General features: G+C 35.3%; 1 protein-coding gene across 1 annotated transcript in view; it reads left to right on the top strand.

Moving 5' to 3' along the window:
• Positions 1 to 1,293: 1,293 nt before the first annotated feature.
• The window catches only part of APOB (apolipoprotein B), a gene marked incomplete at both ends in the record, with an annotated part of 36,028 nt that continues 24,913 nt past the window's right edge, over positions 1,294 to 12,408 (top strand). Inside the window, 11 exons of the mRNA XM_082305567.1 lie at positions 1,294 to 1,351; positions 3,096 to 3,134; positions 5,790 to 5,905; positions 6,774 to 6,919; positions 7,963 to 8,116; positions 8,301 to 8,456; positions 9,446 to 9,570; positions 9,758 to 9,843; positions 10,610 to 10,829; positions 11,853 to 12,080; positions 12,269 to 12,386. Coding sequence (XP_082161693.1) covers positions 1,294 to 1,351; positions 3,096 to 3,134; positions 5,790 to 5,905; positions 6,774 to 6,919; positions 7,963 to 8,116; positions 8,301 to 8,456; positions 9,446 to 9,570; positions 9,758 to 9,843; positions 10,610 to 10,829; positions 11,853 to 12,080; positions 12,269 to 12,386 — 1,446 coding nt within the window. The remainder of the gene's footprint in view (positions 1,352 to 3,095; positions 3,135 to 5,789; positions 5,906 to 6,773; positions 6,920 to 7,962; positions 8,117 to 8,300; positions 8,457 to 9,445; positions 9,571 to 9,757; positions 9,844 to 10,609; positions 10,830 to 11,852; positions 12,081 to 12,268; positions 12,387 to 12,408) is intronic.

Genomic DNA, 12,408 nt, shown 5'->3' with positions numbered 1-12,408 from the left:
AGACAAAATCCTAATTACAAGGAATATGTCTCCCTTATGGGAAAGTATGCCCCATCGTACATCAATGCTTACCATTTGTTTGAACTGATGTTAGGAGTTACAGGATCATAGTGCATCCTGGGAAATGTAACCCAACTATGAAGTTCAAGAGAGAAAGGGTATGAAGAAATAAGAGACTTTAAAGATAACTACCGTGATGCATGGTAACATGGTAACATTTCAAGGGAAAAGAAATTACCGCTTAGCCAAGCCAAAATTTGATTTTTGATTCAACAAGCTAAGAGGAAATATTTTGATTTGGGAATGTCAAAACATTTCCATTTGATCAGATATATGAAAATTAAATTTACTGAACAAAATGTTCTTAACTATTTCCATAGTCAATTTTTTTACTGCAGTTAGCTTTGATAGATATGAGAAGAGACAGAAGTCAAACTACTAGAATTTCTCATGGTATAAAACCAGTCTTTTTTACCAATATACATATTCATAAAAAGGTTTTTTGTTTGTATTTTAATCAGGTTTATCTTCTTCATAGGTATATCTTCTTCATTCAGATAACTTTTATGATCTTATTTTCATATTTTTGCTATTATTAGCAAACCAAAGAAATTGAATCTAAAATAAGGAAGCAAAAGAATTATATAGAGCTTACTTTCAACATGAACATGACCTGATTTACCAGAATATTGCAAGTAAATATAGAATTATTTTTAGAAAAGTATGTAACAAATTTTGGTACAACAAAGGAAAAAACTCTTGAACTTTCATTCTCCTGCCTGTAAAGGGAAGATGTCTAAATTGCACAATACTCTCATTTTCTCAAGTACTCATACCCTTAAGCCTCTCAGCATCTATACTGAAAGCATGCTGCAGTAATCATTTCTTCCAGCTATAATTTATGCATTGTAATTGTTCCTACGTAGACATGGGAAATTTATTTTAATACATTGTTAGAGTTTGTAGCTGAGGGATTTTGCTTTTAAAACTCTGTTAAAGAAAAAAAACAATGAACTCCAGTACATGCTCAGTCTTCTGCCTTCAGGGACTCCCAGCAACCAAAGCAGAGCATTGTCTGGAGCACAGGGAGGATCTGGGACTCTCACCTTTGGACCTTTGGCAATTTGCTCTGAGCTTTCTAAACCGTTTGCCTCAGCTGCTTGCTACAGACTATATAAATGGAGGTCCAAGTCAGAAGGTTCATTCTCCCTCTGAGGCGGTAGGGAAGAGGTGAAGAGGGGAGGGAAGGAAAAACAAGAAAAGAAAGAGCAGCGAGAGGCTTCAGGGCTCACCATGGGCCCTGTGCAGCTCTTGCTGCTCTTGCTGCTGCTCAGCAGTGGTGTTCTCACACGTAAGTACTGCCTTTTATGTTAGCGCTTTTTGCTGCTTTATTTATGAAACTGTTAAAATAACAATAATGCAAAAATCAAGAGGACAGTGGCTTATAGAGTTAGAGACGGTAACTGTGGCAAAGATATCATCTCTTCCTTTTGTAGGACTGGGCAATCATAAGAGGATCCCAACGCAGAAAAAGTCACAATGTCTCCTGGTGTCTTTTGATCAGATTTAATGTATTTTGCAACTTGTAAGGAATTCACATAACTTATTTTGGCTTAATTGTTTTTCTGTAATGCTGTCCTTTCAAACCTCCATGGAGATACTGTAGCTTGGAGATACCATACAGACTTATCCCAGCTGTTGCTAACCTGTTTTGCGGCAGATGTGGAGATGGAGACCAATAAAACAAAATGTATTTGACAGGCAATACTGACATTTGAAATACGATTTTTGTTAAAGGGACATAGTCATCAGTAGTAGTAGTAAAAGAAGTAGGCCAGTAGAGTTGTTTTTCCTAAGATCAGAAAAGACAGCCTAGATCAATATGGTGCTGTGGATTGTGAGCTATCCTTGCTTCCCAAGAAGTGGCTTTTTAGAATATGACACTGTAGTGTTACTTAAGATTTCAGGAATGTTAAGGAGGAAAGTGAGTCTGGGGCCAATTATGCAGGTCTGGTTTTATATGCAGATTGAATTCATCATAAATACACCTTTGTTGAACTAATATTTTGTCATTGACTGATGTTATACAATTTTAAAGGATGCACTTGTTTCTAATGGTTATTAATAACATTATTACTTTTACTATTGTAATATTAATAATAGTATTACTGTTGCTATTGGTGTTACTGTAACTAATGTTACACTCTATTTCTATAGAGTAGTCAACCTTACAATTCCCAGAATGAAAACTTGGAAAGTGTGCAGAGAATATTGTGAAAAGTGCTAGCATTCAGGTGTGATATCCCAAAGAATGACATAGCATCAAATGAATGCAGCAAATTTACTAGTTTTTATTTTATTTTATTTTATTTTATTTTATTTTATTTTATGGTTTCATTTGGTTTGGTTTGTTTTTTTTTTTTTTGTTTTAATTAAATAGAGTCATATGGGACATACCTAAGACAGATTGGAGCCAATGATTCTTCTTAACTTGAATAGACTTCCAATCAGCGTTCTTTTCCTCCAGTGAATGAACTCTCAATATTCAGAAAAGATTTGATAGCAGGCAATTGTAGTATTAATCATCAAAGTTGTCCTTTTTTAAATGTACAAAAAGCAAAATATAGCCATTCTTCCATTATGCAGTATTTTTGTGTGCTCAAATAGACTAAAATTTTAAAGTAAACTGTGTTATATGGTACATTTCATCTGTCCACCTCTACATTTTGTGCCCATCATTTATAAACTTTGTTTCACATAACATAAGGCTTTTAAAAATACTTGTTAACCTAGAAGCTGATCCTTCTCAGTTTAAATCAAAATAATTTAATTCAGTGACTGAAAGATCCCATTCTGTGGTCTTAGTTCACAATATCAAGGCAACTACTGTAAGTCCCTTTAGATTTGACTCTGTACTGTCCATGTTAATAGTAGCTTTGTTATTTACATAGTGTGCCAAACAACATTGAAAGTTGGTATGAATTAAAAAGGTCTTAAAATGAAAATGTAGTATTTCCATTTATATTTCCGTAGCCCTTGTTTTATAGCTTTAAACTGCTTTTCCAGCTTTTAATTCTCATTTTTATTTTTTACAGAAGAAGAAACGCCTGAAAGTGGAAATCCAGGATGTTCAAGTAATTGATTTCTTGCATCTGCTTTTGTTATCTTATGTCACTATATTAACCAAATACATCTTTCAAAGCTTGACTTTTCCTATTCCATAAATATCTTCCTCTGAAATAACTGAAACAAAAGTGATGGCAATATGCCGAAATCTTTATTGCCATTTAATTTAGGTATTTAATTATCTGTAAGGCTTGACGCAAAGAATTTCAAAAGTTTCCTAAGATCAGGGAAGCTGAGAATGAGTTTTTAAACTTTTAAAAAGCTCCCATTAAGAAACTACTTTCCGTTGTTTTGTTGATTTCTTAATTGTCAGGTGCAAATTCCTTAATCTAGAAACCCCTGTTTATCAGATGTGAAGCTTTAGCAGTGAGCTTATGTACATTACACTTTACCATGGGCTGAATCTTACTTCTCATTTACCCTTCATAGTAGCTGCTAAACCCACAGAATTGCACTTGGATATCTAACTAAATACAGGTAGAATAAATCATCAACTCTGTCAGCAAGGACAGCAATTTCTTTAAACAAGTCAAGACTCAGGAAATGCTGACTTTATGCCCTATCTTTATAATGAACTCTGACTGGCCCTGACTGCTTGGTTAGATACATAATGTTCCACCATAGGGTCAAAGTACTGAATAAGTTGTTTTGTTCTTTGTCGCTTTGGATCTTCTTTTTTTTTTTTTTTTTTTTCCCGTGTTGGACGCTTTAGCACCATCTCCAGGCAATTGGGTTTATTTCAGCTGCCTGAATCAACTCGAAGACTTCTGGGCTTCATTGCCAATTTCTTGTGTATTTTTGATACAATAAATTATTTGGTATTTGCATTTCTAATCTTATCATTTCCCTATTCCTTTTCCATTTACTTCTGTTTATAAGCAGGAAATTAAGCAATAATTAGCCTTTGGGCTTTAGCATAGTAGATACTGGTGTTGCGAAAATTTCTGAGAATGTACAGTTAGGCAATGTTATAGTCCAGGATAGCGAAAAGTAACAGGGATAGTGTTGATTTTTTTTTATAGCAGCTAATTTTAAGGTTAATTAGATAATTCAGTTTTCAAATGTTTGTAAGATGCTGATTACTGTATGATTCTGTTTAGCAATTACATGAAAGTATTCTCAGTTAAAACACTATTAAAGTATGTAAAGCTTATAAAAGTGGTAGTCCAAGGAGAAAATATGAGATTTACACTATGATTCTGTTCTCCTCTCTAAGTATGCAATTCTGTGATATAAAGAGCAAGATAATATTGCCGTTTGCCTCTGACATGACAAATATTTTATAAAAGAGGAGGAGTAAGCTACATTCATGGCAGATATAGGCAGGCAAAATCACAGAGATTTGATGGCGGGCATGTGGGTTTACACTGAGATGACTTTACTTTTTTTTTTTTTTTTTCCTATGAAAGTAGATCAGGATTCTAATATGTTCAAACAGTCACAAATAACCAGAGGAGCAATTTAGGAATTTAATTTTCCCTCAGTGTCACAACAGCATCACAATCCCAGTGAGCTGCTCAGTCTAAATAGAGGGAACAGTAATTTCTGGTTCAGATAGACCTAAACTGCTCTAACACAGTCACTTAAAATGCCTGATCATCATGTGTTTGGTTTAAAATGATGCCTGCAGTTATAATGGGAGTGAATTTTAATTGAGGACATTGTTTGGCCTACATTATGCGTTCCAGACACCAAAAGAAGATCTTATATCTCTGTATTTGACACTGAGACAAAATATTTTTTTCTTTATGTCTCTATTACCAGGTTCATTCCTGCTTGTAGGGTTTAAAATTACAGATGAATTGCCTCTGAAAGCAACAGGCATAGATTAAACACAGGTGGCATTCATCCCTTTGAGGAAACCCATTAGGTTTTGGGGCTTCCTTTGACAAAAGAACAAACACCTCTGCAAAGACTTCCTGCTGCCTTATTCTTACTCATAACTTTTAGCGCTTTTGCCTTGTTCTGGATGCTCTTCTTATAACTAAAGTTTATCTATGTCCATTAAAAAGAATCTAGTAAAATTTGCTGATCTAATAAGTGAATTAGAGCAGATCATGTTTTCAGGAGAGTCTGGGGCAGAAAGATACTCTGTAGATTTAGGTGCAATTCTATTGAGGAATGCTAGTTTTGGTGTTCTGTCTCGTTCTATGTTTATTTGCTTTCAGTCTCAGTCATGTGACTTTGATAAAGCAGCTCCTTGCATTTGAATTATGATGGAAAAATCTGAGCTGAAATGAATCATTTTATTACCATTTTGAAAACTACCATTTAATTGGTTTAATTTAGAAGCAATAGGGTCATTTATAAAACAGTTCCACATCTTAAGTTTTCTCCCATTTTTGTCATTAACTTTAATGGAGCATGAATTGAAGTCCAGATGGGGTCATATTGTCAGATGTCATCAGACAGAGCAGTGGACCTCAAAACTTATGTTTCCCCCACAAGTTTTGTCTTATGCTTCAGAAAGTATCCAGCTGACATGAAGGCATTACTTCTTTGTCTGAAAGCTATTCTGTAAAAGGAAATAGTGGGAGGGTCCTCATGCTTCCTTTATATGTGGAATTCATTTTGGTTACACAACACTAAGCATGTATTGTAAGGACCTACATATGCATATCCTACCCAAGTCGTAAAAAACACTCTTGTTTTCCCAATTGCAGAAGATGCAACCAGATTTAAACACCTCAGAAAATATGTTTACTTATATGAAGCAGAAACATCAAATGGGATCACGGGAACAGCAGATTCTCGAAGCGGTTCAAAGATCACTTGCAAGGTAGGGAAAGAGGAGTAAATACAAGCAATTGGGAGTGTATACTGAATAACATGGGAGCTGGCAGCTGAGGAGCATCCTTCAATGTTTTTCCAAACAAGATCATTCTTTTGAAAGGCCCATGTTGAGAGTCATGAAGACTAATCCCTCCCTGTTCTAGACAGAAGGCACTGAGGATGGCTGAAGTTCTTCATACCACTGTGCCAGCGCATTTCAATCCTGATCTAGCTGTACTTTTACACAAGAAAGGGAGAAGACCTGGTAGTTCAGTTTTCCTTAGCTCCCAGGCTAAGTCTACCAATGTCCATCAAACAATTCTAGAAGTTGAACTAAAACAGCTCATTGATGCCATGAAGACCACTGGATAGCCTGTTAATGGTAACAGTCAAGCCAGGATCAGGGCTGTAGGTGTAAAAGGTCCTGTAGGCCATTAAACTAACCAATGTCCCTCCATCTTGCCCAAAATTTTCTCATCATGGAGTTTTTTTCTGAAATGGAGTAACTGGGTAAAATATTTTTTATTTAACACACACTGTTCTGACAGAGTCTAAACATTGATCAGTGTAATGACTCAAGTTTTCATACAGTTCTTCTAGTACTATGAATTTTCAGAACCTAAGTTGCTTGTTTACTGTTCATATAGTATACTCCATGCCATCAGCCAAGTAAATAATACCTGCTTTCATGTCTTCTCCCACAAGTTACCTTAAGCTATTTAGAGTACTTCGGAATCTTTCCCAACAGCTGCTAGCAGGGTGATTCTGACACTTTACATAACCCAAGAAATACCATATTTTCAAAACTGTAACTGGATAATCCTGGAAACATGATAATGAAAAAAAGGATAAACACATCATATTTGTGTTTTCAGGTTGAACTGGAGGTACCACAGCTGTGCCACTTCATCCTGAGGACAATGCATTGCTCCCTGAGGGAGACATTTGGTGTTGACACCGAGGGAAGGGCCATGCTGAAAAAGTCAAAGAACTCTGAGGACTTTGCAAATGCCATGTCCAAGTAAGCAATATCAATTATCATCAGTACTTGTAGACTTAACATGGAACAGGCTGAAATGTTACAGTCCACCCTGACTGTGTTTTTCCAGGCATAGAACATATTCCATGATAACATGGTAGATTTATAAGCTGGTTCCACAGCAAAACTCTCCCTGATATAATTTTGGGCTAACTTGGCACAGTTCTCAATTGCTAGTAGGGAAGGTTTTTTTCAATCCAGAATTTTCACCTGGAATGTTTTTGTCATTTATATCATCTACATCAGGAAACTTGTTGGGTAGTCTCCTAAAAGATTATTGCAAGTGGAATGTTCCTTCTTGTAAGCAAATTCTCAAATGGCTGTGTGCAGCTATTTTAAGATGATTTTCCTTTGCTGACATGGTACAAAGACTGTGCAACAGAAAGGCATTTGAGACTGAAGTCCAGATTTCCTATCACAATCTTTAATGACCTGTGCAACTTATCTTTTCCTTACTTATCTGCTTTTGTAACTTATTGCTACTACTCCCTCTGCCCGACTAGTCTTTAGTGCTTGTCAGTGCATGTTTTACTCATGCACCTTCATGCTTGTTTCAATGTCTCAGTACCCACTCCATCTTGTTTCACAAGCCATAGGTCTCAAAACAACTTGAGACAGTGCTAAACTATGTTTTTCAGAAAAAAATCAAGGTTTTATTTAAAGACTGCAACTGGTAGAGAATCCTTCCCATCATTTTGTGCCCTATTGCAGTAGTTAATAATTACCTCATTCTAAAAATTTACTTATCTCCTCTCTGAATTTGTGCAATTCCAACTTTCAGCCATTGCTCTTGATATTTGCTTGCCCTTAGATGACGTAGTCTGGTGATACCAGAATGTCCTTGGTTAGAATTTTGCTGCTTTAATAGTAATACTCTCTAATAGTAACAACAGTGAATAAAAAATAATGATAGACCAAGATAAACCTGATACTTATAGCTATAGCCCAGCAGTTTATTGATAATATGTTCTTCACTGGGTGGCTTTAATATGATTTCGTACTAATGTTGGGGTTTTTTGGGGCAGGCACGAGCTCAAATTCAGCATTCAGGATGGAACAAAAGTCAAACTGTATCCAGAGAAGGATGAACCTCTGAATGTACTGAATCTCAAGAGAGGGATCATCTCAGCGCTACTTGTGCCAACAGAAACAGTAGAAAACATAAAAACAATTTCAATGGTAGGTGTTTTGAAAGCATTCACTTTATTTCCTTAACAAATGGAAGAAACCTCACCTAGTAGAGTTACTCCTGAACATCATTTTCAAAAGACCTGGAAATTCAGATGAGAAAGAGTGCCTTTCAGCTAGATCAGAAAATGTCTGACAGCATGAACAAAGACACTGATTTCTTTCTTCTTTCCAGGATACTGTATATGGAAAGTGTGACAGTGAAGTTGAATTCAAATCTAGAAAAGGAAATGTTGCAGAAGATATTTCAATTAACAGGGACCTGAAAGCCTGTGACAACTTCAGTCCCATCAGAGATTATGTCAGCCCTATTGCCATTGTAAAGGGACTAGTAAGTATACCATTAAAAATTATATGATATAACATTCTTCACTACGTCACTTAAAATGAAAAACAACTACTACAACTAAATTTTGTATTTATCTTCTAAAAGCTTAAATAGGTTTTCTGCACCCTTGCATGAGATCAGACTGTGGTTTTGTTGGCAGTCAGTAGAGAAAAACAGATGCAGAGAAAGAGTGTAATTACCTTCTTTCATGTTCTTCTCATTATTTTTTAACGGAGAGCTTTTCATAGATGGAGTTAGTGCTATTGATTACATGATAATCTATCAGATCATATAAAAATTTTTAGTTTTGTGGGTCAAAATTTTCAACATTCCAATTTCACATAAAACATGTAGTCCACCAAAGCCCTGATGTGTATATGATGTGCAGGAGGAGAGGGCGGTAAATGCCCCGAAGTAAATGGTTTGACATGCTGTTAATCCACAATGATCAAATGCAGTTGCTTGTATGAATATTGGCAGATTTCTTCCTGGTACCATGGCGTCTGTGCTTTTGAGTGTTTTCCCTAAAAAAAAAAAAAATTAGGATTTCATATCATGCTAAAAACATATTTTATAATTTCTGCCACTTCTACAGTTTATTGTAGAAAACTTTAAAATTTGTATAATAAGAGTGAAATTAAAAAGAGCATCAGCTGTTACGAGGGGCCTGAACTACTCTAAAACTTACAGACTGGTTTCTATGAAGGAGTCCTTTGTTGTAGGCAGCAGGGGATCAATCGTGAAGTAACTACTAAGCTAAACACCTCAATAAGGCCTTAGGGAAAATTTCAGTGGGATTTTTGCCTGTGAAGAGGCTTAAGACTAAAGATTGATACTGGCACAATTTTGTCTTTGTGTGAGAATGATTCCAGTTATGCACCTTTTTTCCAATATGCTGTAGATGTTAATATTACAGTAAAACTGTGACACCCTTTAAAACTATGTTTGTTTCCTATACTATTCAGTAAAATGACTGCCAAACTATTTTACAGAACATCCCATTATCTACCCTTCTAAGGAGCACTCAATTCTGTCATTACAATATTGATGCAAAGAAAAGACATATAAGAGATGCAGTCTGCAGTGAAAAACACCTGTTTCTGCCTTCCTCATACAAGTAGGTTGCTCACTATTTATCATTACCCTTTATTTATAAATATTCATTTTAAATGGTGATATATCACATTCTGCCCTGACTTCATCCCCAAATATGCATTTTGTTCTCAAGAAGGCAGGAGGCATGACAAAACCCCTCAAAGGTACTTAGACCCAACTAAAGCACTGAATTTTTCTTTGTTTGCTAGAAATCGCTATGGTGTGATGACGGAAGTCAACCAAACTCTGAAGCTCGAAGATACCCCAAAGATCAATAACAGAAATTTTGATGGAGGTATAGCTGCAATTCTCAATAATATCAATACAGGGACAAAATATAAATACAGGTTAAATACAGGGACATTTTTTTTTTAACTGTGAATTAATGAAAGATGCAGTTGAGGGGACCAAAACAGTTCATAATTTTTAATGAAATTTGATCAATTTAGTCAGGAAAAAGGTTGGGGTATAAAATGGGAAAACCTGAAAAGTTTGAAAACACTGTAATTTTAAATAATCTTTGTATTTTCATTTTATTTTTGAAATTATTCTTTATAACTAAAATTGAATAATTTGCTTGGAAAGTAATGTTAATCTTATTGGAAACTAGTTTAATAGACCCTTTTTAGCTAACCATAATTTCTTATGCAACTTTTAGCTTCAGCTGCCAAATGTAAACTGTCCATGATTACTATATATTTGGTTGTAAAACACACTTTTTTGACATGCAGTTGTTATTCCTAGTCATAACATATTTCTCCTAAGATTTATTTATTAAAAGTTGAAAAAACAAACTATGCTAATATAAAAGGTGTTAAGGAATCATCTTCATGAAAATTTAAAAGAATTTATGCAAATAGGTATTATTCAACTTTGGGGAGAATTACATTTAAATTCCACTCCATTATTTTTAGAAACTATTCAGCTGTTAAACTTCAACAGTTATCACATAAAATTATATATAGAGAGAGTTTATATTTATACTGAATGTATGACAGAAGATAAGAATGAACATAGCTCCTCGATAAAGACATAAAGAATGCAATTTTTTTAATTACTAGATGAACTAGAAGAGAAGGGACTTGCACTGGAAAGTACAGATGCCAAATTTCCCAGGCAGGGCGATGCTGTTCTGAAAATCCTTCAGGAACTGCAGAAACTTACAGCCTCCCAGCAGAACCAGCAGAGAGCAAGACTCTTTTATAAATTTGTTTCTGGACTTAGAAGTTTACATAACACCACTCTTGGCTCTCTTGTACCAAAGATGATGGAAACTTCAAGGTATGTTACAACAGTTCATTGTGCAAGTACACCACACGTCAATGCCATAGCAAATCCATTCTAAAGTTGATTATTTGCTGCAAGTGTTTTAAATTAGAGGTTAATTAGATGTAAAGAATGTCTTTCAGAAAGATAAGTATCATCAGATTTATCTAGAGAGAGAAATAAGGAAGAGAGAGTAAAACCTGTGGGTTTCACTTTTTTCCTATCAGAAATGCTCAGTTGTTAAATGGAACTTGAACATTAAATATATGAGAACAGTATAAGAATTCAAATAGATCTGAAAGCTCTAGCCTTCTATGAAGAATTAATATTGTTTTGATCATTTCCCCATCAAATCTTCCAAACTTATTGGAGAAGCTGAACTATAAATTAGAATATAACACAGCCCAGTACAGGTTTTTTCTTCCCAACACCATCTCAAGCATGTATGCCAGATGCAATCCTGTGGGTATGCTATTATAGCCAAATATCTTTCATGCAGTTTTGCTCAAGGACAATGACTGTAATTCCAAAATCCCAAGTCTGACTTATAGCAAAGAATACGGTTTTGAAAGTGAGATTTTTGGAGTCATGGAAGGGCACAATTCTTTGGTCTGACCCTGCCCTCCACTCCCCACCCTTACTCTTCTGTCCTAGCTGGACTTAAGTCAATTTACACATACCTTATGTCCTCAGTCTGTAGAGGGACTAGAGCCTCAGTCTGGTTCAATATATTATATTATAACACTTAAAGTTGTGGGAAAGTCTGTTGTGGAGAATAAAAAAGATATGTCTGTGTAATGATAGTATTGTTAACACTTTCTTGTTCATAGCTAATCATGTTATTAGTATAACTTGTAAAACTAGGAAGCTTCTTTTTGATAAGCAATTTTGTGATTTGCTTCCGGTCGTGCATAAACATATGTCATTCATATTAAAACACCTTAATAAACCTGTCAAATGTTTATTTCAAACATGCAACATGCAGCAATAACTGCAAACAGGGAATTAATTAATCGAAGTCATCTCTTTTCCTTTCAGTGCCATCACTGTTCAGGCCCTGACACAGTGCGGGACTCCAGAGTGCTATGGTGCAGTCCTTCAAATGCTGAGAACTGGAAACGTGAATCCACTTGTGGTAGACCTGGTCACATACACCCTGGGACTATTGCCTTCTCCAACTCCAAAAAGAATACGGGAAATTCTTAACATGGCCCAGTATCAGCCAAGTAGAGCTTCTTTTTATGGCTTGAGTCATTCTGTTACTAAGTAAGTAATGATAGCATGTAACTGTATAAAATAACCTCAAGAAAACATTACAATGTTTAGAGTAAACCCTAAGAGTAGTCACTTTTTGAGGATTTTTTGTTATTCTCATGAATTTGCTCTGTGGGAATAAAAAATAAATAGTCATTTCTCATTTTCTCCTTTTGTTTCTAATGTGTTTATTTCTTTAGGTTCTACAATGAGAAGATGATTGTGACAGAGGAAATAACAGATGTTGCAGACTTCATGGTATCACTGCTTGGCACTGATTGTTCTGGAGAAGATGAACTCACATACCTCACACTTCGGGTATTTTTATTTCCTTCTTTCC

This window comes from Platalea leucorodia, assembly GCF_965183815.1.
Source record: "Platalea leucorodia genome assembly, chromosome: 3".
NCBI lineage: Eukaryota > Metazoa > Chordata > Aves > Pelecaniformes > Threskiornithidae > Platalea > Platalea leucorodia.
This window is presented reverse-complemented; position numbering and strand designations above follow the sequence as displayed.